Raw genomic sequence first — 27,297 nt, forward strand, 5'->3', positions numbered from 1 at the left:
CTCTGTTCTCCACAGCCAACAGGCTGGAGCAACTGAGTCAACTAAGCTGCATAGATGGTAGCCATCCCTTTCCCCAGGAACCTGGACCCATCTCAAGCAGACTCCAACCTACTGCCATTAGATGGCTGGGATTCCAAGCCAGTGGGCCTTGACTTATGAGGTGCCATGGAAGTGGGGCCCACATAATAATGCCACCTGGGTCCCTGGATTCAACCACCTTCCTAGGGATATGTACAGATAGATTTCCTGCCTTGCCAGGGATCCTGGGACCAGAGTATGTAAAACTCCTGGGTCTCTGTGTGTGCCTGAGTGGCTGCTCTGCCGAGACTCCACACAGCTCTGTGTATCAGACCCAAGGCCCTGGTGGCCTGGGCTCACGAGGGCATCTCCTGATCCGCAGGTCGCAAAGATCCAAAGGAGAAGTGTGGTTTCCTGGGTGGGGTCACACAATCACTCAACACTGTACTTGGCTGGGGGTGGGGGTGGGGTCTCCTTTGCTTCTGTGCATCTTCCAGGTGGGCCATCAAACCCTCTTTTGCTTTTCTTTATTCTCTGTGGGTTGAGTTGTTTGCCCAGTCAGTCCCAATGTGAGAACCTGGGTATCTCAGTTGAAGGTGCTGCATTTACTAGCCCCTTTTCATCTCCATGAGCGCTGCAGACCACAGCTGCCTCTAATTGGCCAGCTTGGGTCCCAGCATTCTGAGTACCTGTTTTCAAGTCTTTGGAGTATATACCTGGGAGTGGTATTGCTGGGTCATCTGATAAATTTATGTTTGATTTTTTGAGGAACTGTCAATTTTTTTCTCACCATGGCCACAACCATTTATAGTTTTACTGGCAATATGCAGGGTTCTAATGTCTTCACATCTTCACCAACACTTGTTATTTTCAGTTTTTAAAAAAGCTGTTGCCATATGAGTAGGCATAAAGTGGCATCTTATTGTGGTTTTGACTTGCATTTCCCTAATGATTAATGATGTTCAGCATACTTTCATGTGCTTGTTGACCTTTTGTATATTTCTTGTATTTTTATGGTATTTTTCATTTGGACTTCTCAGTGCTATCAGACTAGAGCTATCATGAAATATCTGTTGATTTTTGAATGATAAAACCAGTAAGTTAGGCCTCTACACCTTGAAGAGAGAAAAATCACATAATACATTCAAACCAAGAAAGCTGGTTTATGGTTCCCTAAATGCACCTGGCTGCCATTTTGATTGTATGGTAGATCCATCCTGGAGGACACTTCTTTGATGCTAACTTTATTTCCCACTATGGATCCAAGACTCAAAATTAGCAGAGTTAGCCCTAGGTCTGACCATAGGTAACTCGATTTCCCATCAGTAAAATGAGGCATTGAGAAACACCTCTCTCTCAATAAACATTAGAAAAAGTTCTTACCCTTTGATTAAGCAGTTTCCCTTCTAGCATCTATCTATAGCAAATGAACTAAAACAAGAGGGGAAAAAAAGCTTTATATGTAAAGATGTCTCTTATAGCATTTTCTCCTTACAACTGCAAAGCAATCTAAATGTTTGACAATAGGCAACTAGTTTATTGCATAACTAAATAAAAAATGTGGCAGCTTCTATAAATAATACCAATGGGAATTTGTTTAAACATAGAAAATATTTCTGTTAAAATTTTAAATGCAAGGAGCAGAGCATGATTTAAGCTTGGGTATATAATATGATTGCAAATATATAAAACTAGAACACAAAATTGTGTCTAGAATGAAGACTAGAAAGCAATACGTCAGAATAATAAAGAGATTGTCATTGAATGACAGATTCTGTAGTTTTACTATAATGTTATATTGGGTGATATTGTTGACCTCTAAAAAAACAGTGCTCATAATTATAATAGTGAATTTATTGTCATTTTATTCAAGCAAACATGGCCGAGGTTCAAGGTTTGCAGATCAAAATTGCACACCTAAATGTTGTAAATATTGCCAACCATTTGAGAAGTGTTGGTTAGTTTGAGTTTAGCATGTTGACCTTTGAACTTATGGTACAGGGTCTTTTACTATAATACGACTTTGTTAAAACTTAGGATACCACAGAATAATTTCATAGATTGCTTGTATCCCATTAGTTTTTTGTTTTTCTGTTTCTTCCTGCAGATTTTTGTGGGAAAATCTGAAATTTTAAATTTAGAAAAAAAATGTCTCTTTACAGGTGTTCCATTGCCTAAAGAGGAGAACATTTCTGCTCCCTTGATCTCCAGCTCCCCAGTGAAGGCAGCCCGGGAGTATGAAGATCCCCCTAGTGAAGAGGAAGAGAAAATAAAAGAAGAACCTTTAACCATCTCTGAACTAGTGTACAACCCAAGTGCCAGCTTGCTCCCCACCCCTGTGGACGACGATGAGATTGACATGCTCTTTGACTGTCCTTCCAGGCTTGAGTTGGAAAGAGAAGACACAGATTCATTTGAGGATCTGGAAGCGGATGAAAATGCCTTTTTGATTGCTGAAGAAGAGGAGCTGAAGGAGGCTCGCCGTGCTTTGTCGTGGAGCTATGACATTCTGACTGGCCATATTCGGGTGAACCCACTGGTCAAGAGTTTTTCCAGGCTCCTTGTGGTGGGCCTGGGACTGCTGCTCTTTGTGTTTCCCCTGCTCCTCCTCCTTTTGGAGTCAGGTATTGATCTCTCCTTCTTATGCGAAATCCGCCAGACACCAGAGTTTGAGCAGTTTCACTATGAATACTACTGTCCCCTCAAGGAGTGGGTGGCTGGGAAAGTCCACCTCATCCTCTACATGCTGGGTTGCTCATGAAGTTAATCTCTCACGTGACTAAGGGCTATATTCAATGGTAGTGATTTTTTTTTTTTTTTTTTCAGCAAATGCCTGGTTCTGAAGGGTCACGGGGCTGTCAACAGGTGTTCCTTACTCATAATTGGTTATTCAAACCTTTAGCTTTCCATAATTCACTGCACTTAAATATGTTTAAATCAAATACAGTTATCTTAGTTACAGGTTAGGAAGATGGTCTTTAAATAACCAAAAGTATGTTTATTTTTTATTATAGTGTAGACATACCCTTCATCTATTATATCGTAATACATGATACATTGGATTAGATTTTCCCATTTCTAATAGTTGGCACCATTATAAGCTATAAGGTTCAGAATCAGAATTTTAGTAAAAACTCAAGAGAAAGTTGTTGAATATAATCCTTAGTGAAAACAGCATCCTCTAACCAATGCCTATACAACTAAATTTATGCTGGGTTTTTGGTTCTGTTTTTTTAAAAATATTTTTATGTGTTCAAACTATTTTGGTAAATTTTTAGCAAAAAAAAAAAAAAAAAAGAAGCCTCCTGGAGTTATTTACGTGTACAGATTGTAAGACTAATGCACAAAAGGTATATCAGAATTTTTTTAATGTTTTGGCGCTACTTTGTTTTTAAAAATATTTTTGGCTGGACAATACCATAATTTGTTATGATCTGCATAGGAGATAGAAAATGGGCAGAAAGACACTACAGTAAGTAAGCTGCTAAAACAGAGGATGGAACTGGAGGATGTAGAAACTGAGAGCATCAAGTGGACTCAGGGTGGTCCATTTTTCAAAGTATTTGGACAAGAGGACTTGTTATTTTCATTTGTATTCTGTCCGTATATTTTGGCTGGAGAAGCAGATGTTTTGAAAAGAAAGTGAGAGTTTAAAGGAAAAAAGGTAACAGTTGTGCTAGTCAGTTGCATATCAGTGTACATTAACCCAAGAGTGAAGGCAGATAGGAACTGGAGAAACGGAAAGTGGCAAAAATGAGTTCTGATGAGGCTGGCAGGCAAATGGTGGCAGGCGAATGGTCTATTTTATGAAAGTGATGGTGATGCCAGCGTTCAATGATGCACTCGCTGTCCGAGTTAACATGAACATGTTTAAGTGGATCTAAATAAAAGTGGAGAAACTTTAAGGTAAATATTTTAATCCCTCATGCCATTTGTTGTGATTCTGTAGAAGGAACTTCAAAAGTGTGTTTGTTTGTGAGTGTGTGTGTGTGTGTGTGTGTGTGTGAGAGAGAGAGAGAGAGAGAATATGAATGGCTTTTTGATACATGTCCGTGATCATGTTTTGCGGTGGTCATTATACTCTTTTCCTTTCCCAGTTGTTTTAAAATTTGACTTCCATAGAGAAACTGGAGAGGCCTCATGAGATGACATACCAGTTCAGCCTGGGTAAAGTAGTGACATGACCCTAACCAAACTGTAGAGGGGACCAGTGCTCTAGTACCTTCCTTGATACCATTAAATCCATGATGGAAAGGATTTAATCCAACAATTTAATGGTATCAAGGAAGGTACTAGAGCATTGTACCATCAGCAACGTACTGATGCCTTCCCATGCAGACTACCTGCTGATACTGTGTTATGTGGGAGAAAGATAAGAGTCTAGAGCTTATGCCATGGAGCATAGAGCTTCTCCGTGGATTGAAAACATTACACTGCCTTAATGTACAAAGATACAGGGCCCACTTGGAATCGCTTTCTCTAGCTAATGACATTCCAACCCTATCATTAGCATGATTTCTAAATTGGGCATTCCATTTCCACTCACTCAGTGGAGCTCTGAGTGCTTCACTGGACATTTAATTTTGGAAATAAGTTTTGAAACTCAGTTCGTGAAGCCTGCAGTCTAGCAAATGATATATATTTGCCATTAAGTTTGAGGGGTTTCCTTTCCTGTATGCTTTCAGTGATTTATTTTGCTTTTTAAATAAAGATTGTTTACTACCTGAAATTTGATACTGATTTAGAAATATATTTTCTGTGATTGGAATCCTCAGCAATTTATTTTGGAAGCTTGCAGATGGCTAGCTTTGAAATTGAAATTTGTGTTTTTCTCCTTCTTTTCTCATACGACTTCTAAGTCATCCTTTCTGACATAAGGCAACTTCAGTGTAGTCTGCGCAAAATTAGTCCCCTTCTGATCAGGCGTCATATAATTTTCTCTAAAGTTCTGACTATGACAAATCATCTGGCCCTCAGTCTTTCAAAATAATATCATATAATATTTTTAAAATTATGGAAATAATATATTTTCCATTGTAAAATACTTAAAAAATATGATAGTATAAATATCACATGTAATCCAACCATGCAGATTTATCTTAAGGAGTAATATATTATTTTAACATTTCCAGCTAACATCTCTTTTCTCTTAGGTGGAAACTTCATTGTTGAATAGAAATGTTTTTAAGTGAAGAAGTTGACAGAATAGGGTCTGCTGAATTTAAACAGCCATCAAAAGTTAAACTGGAATCTTGAAATGCCATTTGCTCGGCATAGAATCAGAGCCTTTTAGAAACACCTGTTTAAGTTTTGTTAGAAGATAGTCACCAGTTGCCTGAATCGAATGAGGAAAAGACTGCTTCCACAGATGGACAGTATATTATAGAGTGAGATACAGAGTTTAAAGCAAGTGTGTGAGTATATGTATATTCCATATTATTGGTATATGTGTGTTTATATATGAATCTGTATATATGTGTGTCTTTGAATGGACATAACATATATGCCCCTCATGCATAATTGTGCTTATTTTGCCCTAATTGAGGAATTTGAGACATATTATTGGTTCTTCTCCCTCTCAGATACTGTGGTGAGTAAAACCCACAGCCTAAAAGGGTTAAATTTTCCATAAATGCCACTGTGTGTACATTTATGGATATAAATAAATATATATAATACACACACACTTATATGGCAAATACATATACACACACAATATTGCCTTTAGTGCTAATGCAAGTTGGATCATGAAAACAATGTAGGTAAAGTATGTATTTGTGCTTGAAAAATATTGTAAAATGTTATGTATTTGGAATATATTTTGTGGTTTGTCTAATATTTATAAACACAACTCGGGGTGAATTCACAATGAGTTTATTTCATTGAAATACTAGAGATATGGGGGCCATGTTACTGTGATTGGAGCCTTACCTTTGTATAGTGAAATTTGCATTTCTATGTCAACATCCAGATTGTTTTATATGTTAATATGGTGGCAGGAATCCCTAATAAAAATACTCTGGGGTAAAATTTTTTGCAATCATTCAGTTTTATTTAAAGTTGTATAGTCAGGTTGTTGGAAACTATAAAAGGATTCCCTCTAGGACCATGAAATGAGGTCAACATATAATGGTGATAGTATTAAAAAAAAAAATCCCAGGTAATAGATTAGATTAACCCTTTGCAGAAGTCATCCAGGCCCAAAGCAGGAATACTAGCACTGAAAATGTGCTCAAACATAAAATAAACCTTGATCTAATTCATGATATTAAGTTAACCAGAGAAATAGAAAAGCACAGAAAAAATAGAAGAGGGGTATTCTGACTGACAGATAGGAGCGTGAATTTCAGAGTGCTAGAAATTAATATGTTATCATCACTGGCCAGAAAAGGGTGCCTTCCTGCGCCAGAGAGAGCTGCATGAGACTCAACTCTGTGACACTTGCCATTAAACTTCTGTATCTGTTCATGAAGCCTGGAAGAATCTCACTATTCCAATTCTTTTTTTTTTTGAGATGGAGTTTTGCTCTTGTTGCCAGGCTGGAGTGCAATGGCGTGATCACGGCTCACCGGAACCTCCTCCTCCTGGGTTCAAGCAATTCTCCTGCCTCAGCTTCCTGAGTAGCTGGAATTACAGGCATGCACCACCACATCCAGCTAATTTTTTGTATTTTCAGTAGAGGTTGGGTTCCTCCATGTTGGTCAGGCTGGTCACGATTCCGCTTCTATCCTCCCCTCTGCCCAGCGTAGCCTTGACAGGTCTTCTGCTTAGGTTTGGCACAAAGCTAACAACTCCATACCTGCCAGTTAAACCAAAAGGTGTTACTTAGAATGAAACAAAAGGGGTAGGGGGTTCTCTTAATTGCAGGAATACAATAGAAGTCAAGCAGAATTGGCCCTTAGCTATGGTGGCCTCATGCCTTATTCGGCAGTCCTTAGAAGTACAGGCTCTAGACTACAGGCAAGAAAAGGAATTCAGTGATTAGCATTCAGATGTGAGGAAGCTTATGGACCTATAGTTCTGACTCCAGCATCTCAAGCCAGTGCCTTTGTTTGGGTTAGTGTCTGCTGACCCAAAAGGCTCACACAAAATGGTGCTTGGCCACTTACTCATTGAGCAGTTCATTGAACTCCTGACCCAATGTCACTGCCTGGAGGAAGCTCTTGCTTTATTCCTACATTTTCTCCTTAGTCAAATAGAGGAAGACTCTCCCACCAACATTCCCACCCTGGAGAAAAAGTACTGGGGAGAGTCTTCCACCCCTGGGGTGACTTCTGGGATGGTTGTGGTTGACGGGGCTTGAGTCCCTCTGGGCCATTCTCTACAGGGTGGAGACAATGTGCTGAAGGTCGCTGCTTACTTGTCCTCCTGCTTCTTTTCTCTCTCCCTCTCTCCTTTTCTCTTGGACCTGCATTTGGGCTTCCAGTCTCCATGCGGTAAACAGACCCAGCAGAACCTGCCTGTGGTGAGCTCAGCCAAGACTCGGCTCTCCATGTTCCAGCCTCCGTCTGTGACTGGGTTGGCCCCACCCAGTGGGCTCAGCAGCCGTCACTTCAAAGAAGAAGAAAGGAACCTTGCTTAGGTCTCAGATCCCAGCTGTGCTCTCCAATCCATTAATAAAGCTGCTTTTAACCCTCTCCTGGCCATTGTATCTATTATCTACTGGGAACTGGGGTGGTGGCAGGGATGGCGGTGAATATTTTGGATCTCTGCAACCTCCAATGTTACAAGCAAGGAGAGAGTGGAGAAGGATGCTCCTGGCTGACCCTCAGGCATCAGGGGATGGTCTGCCACTGACATCAGCCCTGACAGTTCTTGCCAATGGGTGAGAGAGCTTATCTGTTATTATTAGTAAAGAACAGAAGGTTGGTTGGAATCACACATCCCTATTCTTTACCGTTAGTTGATGCTTATTCCAAATTTCTCTCTGGAAAGGGAACTGAGGCCATTTTCATTGTTATAAAGTAAAACTCTTAGAGGACAAAAGTATGCTTTCTTTGGGTACCAAGTACTGAAACATGGCTTGCAAATTCCAGCAGCTTCTCCAGAAAACACCCATTGCCTGATTCCTCTCACCCACAGACTTATGATTATCATCATTGTCTTTCCACGGAGACCACCCTTCAAGGGTGAGAACACACAAACTAACATTAGTTTCTACTTCCCTTGGCAGCTACATTCTTCATAAGTTAGGAAGTTAGTGTTCTGATTTAAGCATCCGTCTCTTGGAATTTCCTTGGTGTGAATCAACTCCCATCCTCTCCTCCATCAGCCTGAGTTTCCTAACACCCTGATTTTCTGGTTCTGCAAGGTTGTGAACCAGACCCTGAAGAGGGGTGGCCACACAAAGGCACTGCTCCCAGCTCATAGGGTTACCATATAATTTATCATTCAAACCTGAACTCTTTTGGGAGTAAAAGGGGATGTTTTTAATGATGATGTCATAGCAACAGGTGTTACTAGGACTGTTCCAGGCACTCGACCTGTAAGACTTTGCCTGATTAACTAGATGCCTTCTCTCAAAAACTCCTGCAGTATGTTTCTCTATAGTGTTGACAAAATAAAATAGGGAAGAATTGTTGCTCTATAGTTGTTCTACTTCCCATCAAGAGTCAGATTAAAATTCACCATAATTTATTACATCGTGTTTTGATGTGAGAGTATAAATTACAGAGATTATTTTATGTGACCTTCTGGCATTAATGCTACATACTCAATTTGTTTTTTTGTTGTTGTTGTTTGTTTTTTGAGACAGTGTCTTTCTCTGTTCTCCAGGCTGGAGTGCATTGGTGTGATCTTGGCTTACTGCAATCTCCGCCTCCCAGGTTCAAGCGATTCTCATGCCTCAGCCTCCGCAGTAGCTAGGATTACAGGTGTGTGCCACCATGCCCAGCTAATTTTAGTATTTTTAGTAGACGGGGATTTCACCATGCTGGCCAGGCTGATCTCGAACTCCCGACCTCAAGTGAGCCGCCCACCTCGGCCTCTCAAAATGCTGGGATTATAGGCATGAGCCACCATGCCCGGACTCAATTTGTTTACCATTAATAATACTTAATTTCTTGTTTAATGTGAGGTAGGAAGACAGAATAATCTCAATGCTGTTTTTACATTCATACTGCTCAATTTAACATTTATGATCTGCACATACAGAACACTAATGATCAGCTTAACTGTGAGCAACTGACTCACACTAAATACACTGAAGACTCAGTTTCACAGAAAGCCAACTTGATCATTTATAATGAGAAGTGTCAGTTTTCTGGGCATTTGTCTGAAGCCAAATGTTCCATACACACTCTTCCCAGAACATAAGCTGTAATGTGAACCAAACACTATCAATGAGTACAAGGAATCACACCTAAAAAGCTGCCTTTCAGAAAGTCTGCCCCAACAGGCCAGATGTTCCCACATCTCTGCCTGTCTCAAGAGGCCTGGAGATACACCGTACACATTTTACTACAAATCCCCCACTTTTGCAAATTTCTTATGGCAGAGGCTGGCAGCTAATCATCAGAACCATTTCCTCTTCTTCCTGCCATAAGATTAGACTACATTTCCTAGTTCTCCCCTACCCTATTTAGTTCAATGTGGCTATATCCCTGAGTCTTGGCCAATAGAATTTGAATAAGTAATTATATTGCTTCCAAGCCTTTGGCTAGTTGTCAGCCTCCATCTGTCACTAAATGTCAACACTTAAAGTGACCTTTAAGCTCCCAGTCGAGGATGTCAGAGCTGCCAGAAACTTAGAACCTTGAATGACTTTGCGGAGCAGGGCACTTACTTGTCTTAGTCCATTTTGTGTTGCTATAACAGAATACCTGAGACTGGGTAATGTCTAAAGAACAGAAATTTATTGCCTCGTGGTTCCGGAGGCTGAACTCAGCAAACTGAATCCAGAAATACGTGGGAAGGATTATATACCGTGATCAAGTGGGAAGTTCAATATTGAGGGGACACATCTGTTAAGGGCCTTCTTGCTGCATCATAGCATGGTTGAAGGCATCACACAGATGAGAGACAGAGAAGGGAACAGGGCCAAAATCATCCTTTTATCAGGAAACCACTCCTTTGATAACAACATGAATATATTCCTGAGAACAGAGCCCTCAGGACCAAATCACCTTTTAAAGGTCCCACTTCTCAATTTTGTTACATTGGGGATTAAGAGAATAGAAAAACAATAGGTAAAATCTATAAAACCAAAAGTTCGTTCTTTAAAATGAAAAATGTCAATAAAATGAACAAGCCTTTAGCTAGATTAACCAAGGTAAAAAGAGAGTATTAAAATTACTAAAACCAGGAACGAAATAGAGGATGTCATTATGGACCTTCCAGAAATAAAAAGGAATATAAGGAAACACTATGAAAAGCTGTGTATTAACAATTTATCTAACCTAGACAAAACAGAAAAACTTCTTGAGGGACACAAACTAAACTAACTTACGAAGAGATGGAAAATTGCAATAGATCTATAACAAGTAAAAGATTGAATTAGTAATAAAAAATTATTTCTTCAATGAAAAGTGCAGGTGATGATAGCTACACTGGTCAATTATACCAAACTTTTAAAAAACAAACAGCACTTCACAAACTGCCAAAAAACAGAAGGGAGGTGGCAATTCCCCGTGCTCTGAGGTCAGTATCATTCTGATGCCAAAACTAAAGATATTACAAGAAAACAAAAGTGCTGACAAATGTGACCTATGACTATAGATGAAAAAAATCCCTAACAAAAAAAAATTACAATTGAACTGAATCCAGCAACATATGGGAAGGATTATATACCTTGATCAAGTGGGATTTATCCCAGGAATGCAAGGTTGTTTAACACATGAAAGTCAATCAGTGAAATATACCGTATTAGTAGAATAAAGGACAGAAATTGCATGATCCTCTCAACAGATGCAGAGAATGCACTTGACAAAATCCAACACTCTTTCACAATTAAAAAAAAATAAACAATGAATAGAAAAAAATATCCTCAATCTAGTAAAGACTCTGAAAACTCCACAGCTATCATACTTGAATTCAACTGAGGGGCATAAGACAGAGTGAGAGGCCGAGCAAGATTTAGAGCAGGAGTGGCAGTTTATTTAAAAGCTTTACAGCAGGAATGACAGGAAGTAAAGTACACTTGGAAGAGGGCCAAGCAGGGGACTTGAGAGATCAAGTGCACTGTTTGACCTTTTGGCTTGGGGTTTTATACATTGGCATGCTTCCAGGGTCTTGCATTACTTCTCCCCTGAGTCTTCCCTTGGGCTGAGCTATCTGCATGCACAGTGTTGCTGCATGTGCAATATGTTTACTGAAATTGCACACATGCTCACTTGAGGCATTCCCTTACCAGTTTCTAGAGGAAGGTCATGTACCAGTTAAACTCCACCATTTTGTCTCTTATTGTGCATGATTGAGCCCATTTGTCCAACTCCTGAGATCTTTCTGGGAAGCTGCTGATAGCCAGTTTCAGGTTTTTTCTCTCTATTGGGAGATTATCTCTCCCTGGTGCTGGCTATGACCGATTATTTTAGAAAGACAGTTAAGAACCGCCTGACCATCTCCTGATGTTCGCCTGACATTCCTGGTGTTTCCTGCCCTGTTCATGTCTGACTAGCTACTGACTGTAACAAGACTTGTACATTGTGAACAACAAAACTTCACTGAAAAAAAGAAGACCTAAACAAATGAAAAGACATCACACGTTCGTGGATGGAAAACTTAATATTGTTAAGATAGCAATACTCCCGAAATTGATTTTCAGATTCCAGGCAATCCCTAGCAGATGTCAGCTTCCTGTTTTGTAGAAATTGACAAATTGGTCCTAAAATTTTATATGGAAATGTAAAAGGTCCAGACTAACCAAAATAATCTTGAAAAAGAACAAAGTTGAAGGACTCGCATTTCCCAATTTCAGAACCTAATGCAAAGCTGCAGTAATCATGACAGTGTGGTACCAACATCAGGATAGACATATACATCCGTAAAATAGAACTGAGAGTCCAGAATCAAAACTATGCATTTGTGAACAATCAATTGTGAACAAGATGCCAAGACAATTCTAAGGGGAAAGAATAGTCTTTTCAATCACTGGTATCTAAGAGCAAAATCATAAAATTGGACCAATTTCTCACACTGTATACACAAATTAGCACGAAATAAATCATAGACCTTGTGTTTAATAAAATTTACAAAACTTTTAGAAGAAACATAAGATCAGATCTTTGTAACCTTTGATTAGAGAGGATGGTTTCTAAGGACAGCAAAAGCACTAGAGAAAAAATAAAAAATAGGTAAATTAGATAGTAATAGATAAATTTAAAAACTTTTGTGCTTTAAAAGACACTGTCAAGAAAAGTGAAAAGACAAAACACTGAAGGGATGAAAATATTTTTAAATCATACATCCGATAAGGAATTTGTACCCATAATATATAAAGAATACTTACAACTCAGTAATAAAAAACGTAACCAATTTTTAAAGTAGGAAATGTTATCGCAATAGACATTTTGGTAAAGGAAATATGCAAATGGATAGTAAGCACACGAAAAGATGTCCAATATCATTAGTCATTAAAGAAATGCAAATCAGTGCCACAATGAGATTCCACTTTACACCCACAAGAATGGCTATAATAAAAAGGCCACGAAGTGTTGGTGAGGATGTGGAGAAATTGAAACCCTTATATATTCCTGGTAAAAATGTAAAATTGTGCAGCTACTAGGCTGGGCGCGGTGGCTCACGCCTGTAATCCCAGCACTTTGGGAGGCCGAGGCGGGCGGATCACGAGGTCGGGAGATCGAGACCATCCTGGCTAACACGGTGAAACCCCGTCTCTACTAAAAATACAAAAAATTAGCCAGTGGCAGTGGCGGGCGCCTGTAGTCCCAGCTACTCGGGAGGCTGAGGCAGAAGAATGGCGTGAACCCGGGAGGCAGAGCTTGCAGTGAGCCGAGATCGCGCCACTGCACTCCAACCTGGGCGAAATTGCGAAACTAAAAAAAAAAAAAAGAAAAATTGTAACTCTACTTTGGAAAACAGTTTCGCAGTTCTTCAAAAAGTTAAGCATAAGGTTACCATACAAGCCAGCAATTCCACTCTTAGGTATACACTCAAGAGAACAGAAAACACATATTTACACAAAAAAATGGGTAATTTTCATAGCAGCACTTTGCATAATAGCACAGAAGTGGAAACAACCCATATGTCCATCGATTCATAAATTGCATAAACAAATGTGGTGTATCCATTCCATAAAAATGAATAAAGTATTGGTACACACTACACCATGGATGAACTTTGAAAACATTATGCTAAGTAAAAGAAGCCAAAAGCAAAAGGCCATCTATTGCATGATTTGATTTATATAAAATGTCCAGAATAGGCAAATCTATAGAGACAGAAAGTAGATTAGTGATTTCCATGGGTAGGGAGAATGAAGAATGACTGCTAATAGGCACAGAATTTCTTTTTTGGGTGATAAAATTTTTTTTTGAAGCATGTAGTTGCGATGGTCGCATGACTTTGTGAACAAAGACCAATGAATTTTATGCATTATTTATGGTATGTTAATTATAGCTCAACAAAGCCGTTAGCAAAAATTGTATTTGTTGTGGTTCACTATGTTATCTTTTTAACATATTTTATGAGGAGTACGAGTTGAGTAGCTTTATTATAACCAAGAGCCTTTCCATTTCTATTTGTCAGCAAGTTTTGTCAGTACTTAATTCTATCAAAATGAAAAATAGATAATGCTGAACCCAGTTTCGTTTTAGCGATAAGTAATATTTGTCCATAAAGAGTAAATAATTTGATTTATACCATTGATATTTACTTCTAATAAATTTTTATCTTTTATTTAATAGTTGCTTGAGCTATTATGAAGTAACAATATTTTATTATGAACTATTAATATTTTAATAGGTTCTACAAAAACTATTAAAAACAAAAATTTTAATTTTTTTACACAAAATAATTTTGTGCATCATTATTGGTGCTTCTGTAAAAATGACAAAAGGCCAGAGTATAAAATTGCTGCCTAGGAGATACTGATATAAAGATAGAAGTAGCTGGCATATCTGGAACAGAAAGTCGGTGTAATATGATGGCTAAGAGCTCAGGCTCTCCAGCCAGATGGCCTTGGCTCTGGTCTCAGCTTTCCTGTTCTTCTTAGGTGTAACTTTAAGTAACTCATTTGATCTCCTGCATTCTTGGCATCCTCATCTTTAAAATTATGTTTAACTACAGCACTTATCTCAGAACTGTTGTGAAATTTAAAAATAAGTTAGAATTTGCAAATCCCTTAGCAGAGTCTTGGATATGTAGTAACTACTTGAGAAATGCTAGGAGTTAAGGCCCATAATCTGGCACCTCCAGGTCATTCTAGACTCATCATAACCATTTCACTCTTTGAGGACATCCTGTTCTACTGAAGTAATAGCATCATGGTGGCGATGCATAACAAAATTGGATTTGGAAGTTTCAGAAGATATAACAAGAACCAGAATTTGCTTCTAAAAAACATCTATTTTTCTTCTGCATTTATTTATAAACAAAACATCTTGTTGCCTATAACGTGGATACACATCCAAAATAGTAAGACATCAGAAAATAGAATACATCAAGATTCCTTTCAGGAGGAAACTGTGTTTGTAAGAAAGAAATGTTTTTTTCTAAGTTGTTCGAAGTAGGGAGTATATTGCAAACTTATAGTCAAGTTACAAATGCAAGGTCTCCTGATTTCTTTCTCTGAGTGACTTTCTTTTTTCGGGTCCTCTGTCCTGTGCTATTTATATTTTGATAAATGTTCTATGTGGAAGTTGATTCTCAGACCCCTTGGCACAATAGCCTTGGCTACCCACATCCATTTCAAGAGCTCCTAACAGTTTGGAAACACTGGATCTTGCTTTCCGTGCAGTTGAGTCTTCAACCCCTGTGGTGAGACCTATTTCTATGTAGATTAGAAAGAAACAATGATAGCACAGTGATTGCAAAGATCAAGAAATAGGATTTGAATTCATTTAATTTCACCATTCAGTGTGACCCAATCACAATTTTAAAATTTTTTAATTTAAAATTTAAAATGTTTGCCAACTATGAAGTGTAATATTTTTGTTTTATAAGTGCAAATTTTATTTCATACATGAAATATTTTCTGAATATGAATAACATTTTAAAATTGCAATGTATTCTTTTTAATTGTTAATTATTTGTCTTCAAACAAAAGAACAAATAAGAAAACAAAATCTCACATTAGTAATTGCCTAAATTAAGTCGGGCGCAGTGGCTCATGCCTGTAATCCCAGCACTTTCGGAGGCCGAGGTGGGAGCATAGCTTGAGCTCAGGAGTTTGAGATCAGCCTGCGCATCACAGCAAGAGTCCATCTCATTTAAAAAAATTTAAGAAGTAATTGCCTAAGCTATACTTCCGCAGACATTTTAGTTTTATTTAAGCCTAGTTATTGGACTGTCATTTACCTAAATATTAATATATCAGACTGTAACCAAAGGATCAAAGTTCAGCCATTTAGGTAGATATAAAAATTAATAAAAAATAGTTGTAGGCATTTCCTTTTTATTATTTTAAAAACTTATATAATTATATATAAGATTATACATATTTAGTTTAATAGAACATTTTCACTGCTTTGTTTTTCTGAGCATTATTTGTGTATACATATAATCTATAATTATGTATGATATTGTGAATTACATGCATTATAAAGACATAATTATCATCATACTCACGGCCATTATTGAAAATAATTTTGTTGTATAGAGAAGGGAGGTGTTAAAAAATGACTCCTCCGGGTGTCACATATATTAGATACTCCACAGGACACGGTCTTGATATCAGCATGGTTCCTGAGAAGATTGGGAAGCTTGGAGTAGGGTCAAACAGTGACTCAGCAACTGATAGAATTGGCATAGAGTCAGAGTGGGGGAGTCAAGTTTGATTTTTAAATGCCTAGTTTGGGTGAGTGGGGAAAGACAATGTCATTAGGCAGGTTCAGTTCCAATAGAGCCAGCGTTTTTTATTTATGATTTTTTAAAAAAAATTTATTAAAAAATACTGTTTTGGTGCAAAGATAATGAGTTAGAGTTGGATCTAGTGAGCCGGAAGTACCTGTGGGATGTTTAGTTGGTCTAGAAACTCAGGTGTGAAGTTAGGGCTGGATTCTGGATTATATGCATTTGAATTATAGGTGCCAGTAAAAAAACACTGGCTGGATGGCATCAGTTGCAGGGAAAATGTTTAGGGCATAATGAAGAGAGATATTGAAGGATGCCTTAAGGAAAAGAGATTTTAAAAGTGAGAGAGATGGTCCTTTGATCTTTTTCTGTTTCCTCTCTTTTTGCCACACTCTACACAGACACAAAGCAACAGCTATTTTATCTTTAAAATAGAGAATCAAGATGGAAATCAAGAAAATACAGAGGGATTTCTTTGCACTTAGACTCAGTTTCCAGAAGCAGAAGAAGAGACTCAGTTTCAGAAAGCATTATGACTCGTTTTCAGGGAGTCAAGAAACTTCTCTTTCTTACCTTTAGGTTCATAGTCAAAGAAAGGCTGGATCCCTAAAGAGAATAAGTCAAAAGTTAAAAACAACAGTAAAGGCTGGATCCCTAAAAGGAATAAGTCAAAAGTTAAGAACAACAGTAATATAAAAAGGCTGTGCGTGGAGCTTGCTCCTGAGCTTTTGCTATCATGCATATCCTTACAGGGCTCATCTGGAAGGCCCATTTGAGTATAACAGGGATGCTTTCTGGAGATCAGGTTGCTTCCAGGTCAGCTGGCACCGGATTCCTGCTGCAGGGCTCCTCCTCTTAGCAACAGGCACATCTTTTAGCCTGCAGAGATGGTCCAGAGTTGCACAGACTCAAAGCACAAATGTCCTGAGAGACAGTTACCTGGCAGTCAGTGTCACTGTGTGAAATTGAGTGAAAAGTACAAACAAAACAGATCAGAAGCTGGGCTACTGATCTCTCTCTCTCTCTCTCTCTATATATATATATATATATATTCCCCATTGGGTGTAAAACATGTAACAGTGAATAAGCAGATAAAAATCCTAGCTATCATGGAGCTTAAATTCTAGTGGGAGGATACAGACAGTAACTAAATAAGAAATTTCTGAGAAAAGCATTACATAAAAAATACACAAGAAAAGTATCAGATAGTGATAAATGCAAAAGAGAAATAATAAGTGAGGATGGGGAAGAGAAGTGCTAGGGCATGTTGTTGGGGAGACCTCACTTTTTCAGTGAGCTAGAGACCATGATTCTAAGTAAAATAACTCAGAAACAGAAAATCAAATACTGTATGTTCTCATTTGTAAGTAGGAGCTAAACAATGGTTATACATGGACATAAAGTTGTAAACAATAGACACTGGGGATTCCAAAATGGGGGATGCCAGAAGTCAGGGGTGAGGGTTGAAAAATAACCTTGGGGGTGCAGGAGTTATCTGTGTGGGCATGTGGAGGATTGGCATCCAGGGTTGAGGGGGCGCATGATGGAATGCCTGAAGAACAGAAAGGGGCCATTGTGGACCGAACACACAGGAAAGCCCTCCTGGGCACAGAGTATGGAACAGCAGGAGGGAGCCCTAACAGAGGCAGAATGGACATCGGTGGTACTGGGGAACCTGCAATAGCCAGATAGGCCTTCTGTCCACAGAGTAAGGGTCAATTAGGTAGTGGATTATGTGGGTCGGGGGCAGAGAAGCCTTGTGCCCCCTTTCAGATCTATCCACCGGGACGCTGCTGCAGACCTTACCTGCTCTGGCCTTTAAATCGAGCTGCAGAGGAGAGGGGGAGTGGGGGTGGCAGAGCTATCTGAAGGAGGGGAGGAAGGCCCAAGCTAGGGCAACACGGGGGCAGGGACATTCCAGTGGCCGCCATGCTGCTGAGCATGTCAGGATTGTTGGTAGAAGGCTAACCTGGGTCTCAGAGATTCAGTCAACTATGGGGCTTAGGAAAGGTATTGTATAAAGTTGTCCCTGCCTTGAACAAGGAGGTTGGTAAACATATTCTTCGGTGGAGGAAGTGGTTTTAAGCAGAAGGAACTATAGGGAAGGTTTTGGAAAAGGGGATGTACCAAAGGAGGGAATTTAGGGGGATAGACAGCATAGTGAAATTTAGCTTCTGTCTTGCCAGTGTGAGTTGGTTCCCATGAGTTGGAGAAGTGATATAGAAGACCATAGAATAGGAAACATAGCCAAGGCCATCTTCAAATATTTTTCCCTATTGGCACTTTTTCAGAGGGTTCAATCAGCCCTGAAACTTCCTTCCTCTTCCATGGGATAGTTTCTCTGGGCTGTGCTAAGTTTTCCTGAAGTGGAATGTTCTTTGCCTTTCCGTTTTTCCCTCTTTCTATGTATGTGTGTACACACACACACACACACACACACACACACACTAAAAGTCCAGACATTTCTATCACTTATTCTCTAAAATTCACTTCACTTGGGTCTTTCACTAAAAATAAGGCTCTGCCTTCTTTCCAATTAAAACAATTGATGATGAAAAGAATCCAAATCCATGGCAGTAAGCTGGATAAAGAATTGATAAAGGAAGTTACAAAGAGCAAAATAAAAACCGCCCATAATCTTACTCCCCAGGGATAACCAATGCTAACTTTGGATTTTAATTTTTCAGAATTGGAATAATGCTAAGTCCTTCAATGTGGGGCAGAAGGACTAAGCAGAGGGTCTCTCAGAGTGTTCTGCTTTACAGTTTTTCACAATGAAAATACACCTATCTGTCTTGATCCCAGGTTTTTTGCAGCTACCAAATGCCTACCTCTAACCTCCCCCATGGCAGGAGAGGCTCTCATTTTAGGAAGACCCTATTTACTCTGGCGGATGACTTCACTCCATTCTACTATTTTATGTATCCTAGCTGGCTGCAAGCATCCAATTCTTCTGACACACAGCCTCAGAATCCTGCCCCGATCAGCTTTTGGCCATCCCATGAGCCTCTTGGCGTGGTCCATTGCTCTAGCTCCAACCACAACAAAAGTCAGTTTCTCTTTTCAACTGCTGATTTTTGGCTTCTCTAAACAGCATGCCCATCAGGTCTTGGGCCCCTAGCCCACAGGTCCTGCCAAAGGATTAAGTTTCCAAAAGTTTGGCTTGTTGTGTCCAGATCAAATTTAAGTTGGGTGCAAATTGCTGCCTTCATGGGAGTCCACAAGGACTTCCCTACTCCTCCACCAGCAGCAGATCATCTAAATCCTTTTGCAGACATGCTAATTCTAGCTTGAAGGAAAGCGTCTACGTTCCTCCAGGGGGGAGTTCCATAAATAGCTCCAAGGACAAGAGAAAGGCACGTGCCCTATCTTCTTCTTAGACATTACTTTCTATTTAAGTAGGACTGGCTCCCTTTGATCTCTGCCTCTTTGCTTGCATACAGGTTTCCTTTACAGACATACTTCATTCCACTGTGCTCTGCTTTATTGTGCATTGCAGATATTGTTGTTTTTTACTTTGAAGGCACACCCTGCATCAACAAGTCTGTTGGCGCCATTTTTCCAATAGCATATGCTCACTTGGTGTCTTTGTGTCACATTTTGGTAATTCTCACAACATTTCAAACTTTCTCATTATTATTATATCTGTTATGGTTGTCTGTGATCAACGATCTTTGATGTTCCATTGCAGTTGTTTTGGGGAACCATGAACCAAACCCACAGAAGACAGTGAACTTAATTAGTAAATGTTGTATGTGTCTTGACTGCCTCACTGACCAGCTGCCAGCTGTTCCCCCATCTTTCTCCTTTGCCCCAGGCCTCCCTATTCCCTGAGATACAGCAATATTGAAATTAGGCCAAGTAATTATCCCACAATGACCTTTCTAAGTGTTCAAGTGAAAGGAAGCGTTACACATCTCTCACTTTAAAACAAAAGCTAGAAATGATTAGGCCTAGTGGTGAAGACATGTTGAAAACTGAGATAGGACAATAGCTAGGCCTCTTGCACCAGTTAGCCAAGTTGTGAATGTAAAGAAAAATTTCTTAAAGAAAATTGCAAGTGCTACTCCAGTGAATATAGTAATGACAAGAAAGCAAAACAGCCTTACTGCTGAGATGGAAAAAGTTTTAGTGTTTTGGATAGAAGGTCAAACCAGCCACAACATTCCCTTATGCCAAAACCTGATCCAGAGCAAGGACCTAGATCTTCAAGTCTATGAAGGCTGAGAGGGGTGCGGAAGCTGAAGAAGAAAAGTTGAAAACTAACAATGGTTTGATTCATGAAGTTGAAGAAGCCATCTCCATAACATAAATGTGCAAGGTGAAGCAGTAAGTGTTATTGATCTCTAGCTAAGGTCATTGATGAAGGTGGCTACACTAAACCAATTTTCAATGTAGACAAAACAGTCATCTATTGGAAGAAGATGCCATCTAGAACTTTCACAGGTGGAGAGGAGAAATCAATACCTGATTTCAAACCTTCAGAGGACAGGCTGACTCTCTTGTTAGGGACTAATGCAGCTGGTGACCTTAAGTTGAATCCAATGTCTGTTTACCATTTAGAAAATCCTTAGAGCCCTTAAGAATTATGCTAAATTTGCTCTGCCTGTGCTCTATAAATGGAACAACAAAGCCTGGATGAGAGCACATCTGTTTTCATCATGTCTTACTGAATATTTTAAGCACACCATTGAGACCTACTGCTCAGAAAAGAAGATTTCTTTCAAAAATATTACTGTTAATTGACAACGCACTTGGTCACCCAAGAGCTCTGATGGAGGTGTATAAGGAGATCAGTGTTGTTTTCTTGCCTGCTAACATCACATCCATTCTGCAGCCCATTGATTAAGGAGTAATTTTGAATTCCAAGTCTTATTATTTAATAAATAAATTTTGGAAGGGTATAGTTTCCATGGATAGTGATTCCACTGATGGATCTGAATAAATGGAAAAACTTCTGGAGAGGATTTACCGTTCTAGATGCCACTGAGAACATTTATGTTCATCAATAGCAAAGTCACGGAATCAACCTAAGTGTCCATCAATGTTTGATTGGATAAAGAAAATGTGATATATAGAAACCATGGAATACTATACAGCTTTTTAAAAGAATGAACTTACGCCTTTTGCAGCAACATGGATGGAGCTGGAGGCCATTATCCTAGGTGAAATAACTCAGAAACAGAAATTCAAATACTGTGTCTTCTCACTTACAAGTGGGAGCTAAACAATGGGTACACATGCACATAAATTTGGAAACAACAAACACCAGGGATTCCAAAATGGGGGAGGGTGGAAGACGGGTTGGTGAGGGTTGATTTCATGTGTTATACCTATTGAGTAGAATGTTCAATATTTGGGTGATTTGTTCACTTGAAGCCCAAACTTTACCATCATGCAATATATCCATGTAACAAACCTACACATGTACCCTTGAATCTAAAATAAAAATAATAACAAAAATGAACATTGTGATTCATGAGAGGAGATCAAATTTTCAACATTAACATAAATTTGGAAGACGTGGATTCCAATCATCCCGAATGACTTTGGGTTCAAGGCTTCAGTGGGAAGAAGCACTGCAGATGCATTAGAAATAGTAAGGAAACTAGAATGACAAGCGGAACCTGAAGGTGCCACTGCATTGTGGCTATCTCATGATAAAACTTGAACAGATGAGGAGTTGCTTCTTATGTAGAAGCAAAGGAAACGGTTTGTTGAGATGGAATCCTGGTGAAGGTGCTGTGAACATTGTTGAAATGACAACAAACCTAATTGATACGGCAGTGGCACAATTTGGGGGGACCGACTCCAATTTTGAAGAAGTTATACTGTGGGCAAAATGCTATCAAACAGAGAAATCTTTCATAAAAGGAAGAGTCAATAGCTGAAACAAACTTCATTGTTGTCTTATTTTAAGAAATTGCCACAGCTGCTCCAACTTCTAGCAACCACCACTCTGATAATCAGTTAGCAGCCATCAATATTGAAGCAAGACCCTCCACCAACAGAAAGATTATGACTCACTGAAGGCTCAGATGATCATCAATGTTTTTTAGCAAGAAATTACTTTTAAATTAAAGTATGTACTTTTTAAAGACATAATGCTATTGCACACTTAAAAAAAACTACGGTATCATGTAAATGTAACTTTTACATGCACTGGGGAACCATAACATTTGTGTGACTTGCTTTATTATGACAGTCACTTTATTGCAGTGGTCTGGAACCTGAACCCACAACATCTTTGAGATATGTCTGTATTTACAACTGAGCTTCTAGCAAAACGAATTTCACAATTTTTCCTGACCATATATCTTTCAAAGAAGGATTATCCCCTGTCCATCATCAAAAGACAATACTGGGGACTTTCTTCTGCTCACTATTTGAGAGCAGACTACCCACTACTCTCACTCTTCATCAATTACTCAAGTGACCATGAAAACAAAATCAGTTCTTCCAGAGCCCCTGCCGGCTGCCCTGCTACTGGGCTTGGGTTCTTCACTGTACTATACTAAAGAAGATTTGGCTCCAAATACCAGTGCTATCACTTCCTGGCTATGTGAGCTTGGAGGTGGCATTTGACTAATTCATGAATGTCAGTTTTGTTGCTTGTAAAGTGGGGATAACAGGTATCCATTTGAGACAGCAATTTTGAGAATTAAATAATGTTGAGCATCTGAAACATAACGTGTGTCCTCTCTGCCAAATTAATTCTTTATCTACTCTGTTTCAAAAGGCTACTCCCATCCCCCTCCTGAGGAAGACAGCCCAAAACTATTTTGCCACATTGAAAAACCAGACGTGTCCAACAGCTGTCTACCATTCTACCTTATGGAGACCTCTTGGGGAGGTCATTGGTATTCCAGTTTAGTGTTTTCCAAAGTATGTTCTGTGGAATAGTTGCTCTGCAAGTCATTGTACAAAAACGGTTTCACAGGAAATAAATGTGAGAAATGCTGTAAGTGTAACTTTAACTTGAAGAGTCACAATATATATTTGCTTTCTAAAATTTCTGAAAAAAAGTCCTGCGGTGAAGAAATACATTTAATCAAGTATTTTACACACTTATTTGACCATGGGTCTCTTTCTTATGTAAAATGACATTTATGATCCCAAAGGATATACTGTGGTCTGCTCACTTGGCCCTAACCTTCTCAGCCCTTTCGCCTCCTTTTAGCAATAATTCATGATTCGGAAGTTTGAATTGGAGGAAGTGCATTCTACATGATGTAGAAAAAGCTGCTCTTATTTTGTGTTGCTAAAATAGAGATCATAAGCTGATGGAATGGTCTCTTTGTGGTAATAAGATATCAATTTATAAACAAGACCTAAGGCGGTAGTAGGCAAGGGTTAAGTCCTACAGCCCCTACAGTTAAAGAATAAACTATTTTCTAACTGCCTCAAGGTTTTTCTTTTTCTCAATCAGCAAAACAAGCACTGGTCTCCAGATAAGCAATATTGAAACAACTGCAGCTCACCAACCACCAGACACTGACTAACTGACCTTGTGCTCCACAAGGCATAACTACAGCTCTGACTGCACAAGAGACTGATTTCAGTAACTTTCTTCTAAGAGACCACAGACCGGTTCTGGCTGATTCATAGAGGCTGAGCGTTCATTACTTTCATGCCCCTGCTTCACCTTTTGATATGAGTGGCCTAAATTTTACTGTATCTTAATGTTGTCTCCACCCCAAAGTGAACATGTATTGTATATTACATACATGTTCATTCTGTGCATATGTATTGACTCCTTCATAAATATTTGTAAGATTCTCCTGTAACCTACTGAATATGTATGTATAGCTAATTTCCTTGGGCATAAATCTCAACCTCTCCTTTTTTTCCTCTGAAGTGCCTGCTATTGGTCTCTGCCAGAGGCTAGCTTCTACCTGTCAGGATGGTCATCCTGCAAGCTGCAACTCGTTATAAGAAATAAAGTCTCCTCTCCAAATTTAAGATCTCATGATTTTAAGTTGACAATGCCTATACATGAAATAACAGAAGTCAGACCTATAAACAGGTTATCAAAATAAGGTATAGTAAATGCATGAGGTATTAGAGACCCATAGATTATCCCACTCTTTTGAGCTGAGCGTCCCATAAACCTCTATGAGAGGCTATGCAGATACGACAGGTCCTGATTTTATAGTCATTGAAGCTATGGCGATCCCCATTAGTGCAGAAGCGAGTCCTGTCTCACCATCACGCTGCCTCCTGAAGGTGGTCAGGTGAGGCTCATAGTTAACCAGGGTGCAGCTGAGGCTAGCGCTTGGCTCCATCAATCCTGAAGCCCCACCTGATTGCCCAATAAAAGATAAAGCTCAGGGGGCTGAGAAATAATACACGTGAACTGAAGGGCAGTGTAATGTTCCCCTTGAGGGGAACATTATTGCTTCACAAGCGTGGATTCTTTGTTCTGAACCCTAACTGTAAACTAGAAATTGGTGCTGAGAGCTTCTTCCATTTACAGCCCTAGGCTCTGCTCTGCATCCAAGCTCCGCTTTCTAGAAGTGCTTATATTATTAACCAGGCTGCAGCCGTAATTAGCTAGAAACCACACTGTCGGCTCTGCTTTGCGGAAGGAATAGGAGCGAAGGACGAGGCTGCCCCCCAGTGGGAAACCCACAAGAAGCAGCGACGCTTCCAATCAGCTCACAGCTTTCAGTATTGCAAGGAGCGGAATGGGCTCCGCATTTCCAGCTCCGAGCACTCCATTTCAGAGTCGCTGGGGAGGATATTGGGGTGCAAATTCTTTTACCATTACGGGGTAGTGGTATGGCGTTGAGAAATAAGAATAGGCGAACCTCGTATCTACCAATCTCCCGACTCTATAAACGGCCCCTGGTTAAATCCAGATTCCGGGTCCTGGCTGGGAGATTTTGATTTAGCAGGACAGGAGTGGGAAACTAGGGAGGGGTTTGGGTTTTAAATCAGCGTGATTCTGATCATCTGGCAAATTTGAATATTCTGCGCTGGGAGGCCACTTTCTGTTTCACTTTCCCAGACCCCGGGCAGGGGCCAAGCCCTTGCGAGTCAAGGGAACCCAGGAGTTGCTCTCTTGCCTCTGCGTTCCCGCAGCCTCCAACTGCATCTCCGGCGTCGCCCGCCAACCTGCCCAGGATCCGCCCACCCGCCGCGGTTTCCATGGCGACCGATGGCGCCGCGTCCCGCAGCCTTAGGGCGGGGTAAGCGGGGGACCTACCTCTCTGTCCAGGCACTCAGTGCCCGACCTGCAAGTGGGGAGGGGATTCTCGTCCAGGACAGTCAGGCTAAGAAGTAACTTTTATTATTATTATTATTATTGTTTATTACTTTGAGTACTTCGCAAAATTGCGCCCAGTATTAAAAATAAACTTTAAGTGTTTCTTTGTTGTTTTTGTTTGGTTCGGTGAGGAGAATATATGTGACATGTTTTTCTAAGATTTTCTTCTTAACATTTTGTCTTCAGATTCAAATGCTTTGGACAGACTCACCGACTGCCCGGCTGAGAGAATCTGTGAGGTCTACCTGCCTAGCAATTTGCCTTTTTGCACGGTCCTCCTGTGAGGAGTGAGGACACAGAGGTATGTGGCTTCTGTAACTGTCCACGCTGGGATAGTTCCCAGACCGTCGACTTTCTGTCCCTTTCTTGACTGTCCAGTCTCACCTTTCTCTCAAACATTGCTGCTTCAGCCGAATTCAGATGTGGGAGGCCAGGTTCTCAGGTGGCCTGGTGGGAATGCAAGGGTGGTGCTCTCAGAAACATCTGGGAGTGAGCTTGCCACTGAGAAGCAGGAAAAACTGTTTCAACTTTCTTTATGAGAGAGACACACCTGGCTGGCGGTTCTGGTTTTTCTGCTTGACAGCCCTGAGGCCTGGGCATACCTCAAAGGTGCTTCAGGTAGCTTGGTCGGCATGTTTCAGCTGGTCAGGTCCTACCCCCACGGTCTGTGGGCTTTTAGTTTTGGAGTGGATATGATGGAATCCTAGAACCCTGGATGACCTCACATTCAGGGTGCTTTCTTGGGGGCAGTTTGGCTGTTCAAGGTGGCTGGAGGCCAAATGGAAATCTGGACATCTCAGGAAACTGGTTGATATGCTGGGTTAGTGAGGATGAGGGAGGGGAGTTCTGCTTTACTTTTCACAGTAACCCAAAAGAGTTACCATCTATTACTATCTCCATTTTGTAGAAGAGGAAAGGGAGGCGCAGAGAATTTCAGAAACTCCCAGGATCTGGTTTCCACGCCCACACTCAGTACTTTGAATTTAGCTTAATTTTCTTTTTCCCTAATGGAGTGTTTATTCATGCTACCTTTCACCCACTCCTATTAATCTAGCCAAATTCATTCACTCATTTATCAGTAAGCTGTTTCATTTCTTCCCCCTCCCCTGTCACTGTAGTTCCACAGGACCAGAGACAACCACATGTGTTTTATGAAGTTATGTATCTGGCATGCAATTAGGCTCCAAGGAAAGTTTGATGCATGGATAAAGAGCAAAAGACAGTGAGTGCCTCAGAGTTTTTGCATTTATTGGATAAATTAGGAGGAGAAGGAAACATAAGTAACATTAATAATTACCTTTTCTGGACCAGGCACCTAAGATATTTTATCCCCCTTTATTCCTGTACCATGAGATAGGAAAAGTTTAAGACCCACTTCCCTACTCCCCAACTCTATCTTTATGAATGAGGAAACTGAATGTATTAGTCTGTTCTCACGCTGCTGATAAAGACATACCTGAGACTGGGGTCATTTATAAAGAAAAAGAGGTTTAATGGACTCACAGTTCCACATGGCTGGGGAGGCCTCACAATCATGGTGGAAGGTGAAGGAGGAGCAAAGGCATGTCTTACATGGCAGCAGGCAAGAGAGTGTGTACAAGGGAACTGGCCTTTATAAAGCCATCAGATCTTGAGAAACTTATTCACTACCACAAGAACAGTATGGGGGAAACTGCCCCCATGATTCAATTACCTCCCACTGGGTCCCTTCCATGACATGTGGGGATTATGGGAGCTATAATTCAAGATGATATTTGGGGGGGAACAAAGCCAAACCATATCATGCTGCCCCTGGCTTCTCCCAAGTCTCATGTCCTCACATTCTGAAACCAATCGTGCCTTCCCTACAGTCCCCCAAAGTCTTAATTCATTTCAGCATTAACTCAAAAGTCCATAGTCCAAAGTCTCATCTGAGACAAGGCAAATCCCTTCCACCAATGAGCCTGTAAAATCGCAAGCAAGTTAGTTAATTTCTAGATACAATGGGGGGTAAAAGCATTGGATAAATACCCCCTTTCCAAATGGAAGAAACTGGCCAAAAC

General features: G+C 40.0%; 1 protein-coding gene across 3 annotated transcripts in view; it reads left to right on the forward strand.

Moving 5' to 3' along the window:
* Nucleotides 1–7,655, forward strand: part of FRMD3 (FERM domain containing 3) — a 300,351-nt gene extending 292,696 nt beyond the window's left edge. Inside the window, exons 14-15 of one of the 3 annotated variants that reach the window (XR_008656633.2) lie at nt 2,181–5,432; nt 7,445–7,655. Coding sequence is in view for 2 of the 3 variants with exons in the window: in XM_055272136.2 (XP_055128111.1) it covers nt 2,181–2,779 (599 nt within the window). In the remaining variant the exon portion in view is untranslated. Of the gene's footprint in view, nt 1–2,180; nt 6,049–7,444 lie in introns of those variants that run through there. The other 2 variants (XM_055272137.2, XM_055272136.2) reach the window with 2 other exon arrangements.
* Nucleotides 7,656–27,297: the final 19,642 nt, after the last annotated feature.

Source organism: Symphalangus syndactylus, chromosome 3, assembly GCF_028878055.3.
Source record: "Symphalangus syndactylus isolate Jambi chromosome 3, NHGRI_mSymSyn1-v2.1_pri, whole genome shotgun sequence".
NCBI classification, from domain to species: Eukaryota; Metazoa; Chordata; class Mammalia; order Primates; family Hylobatidae; genus Symphalangus; species Symphalangus syndactylus.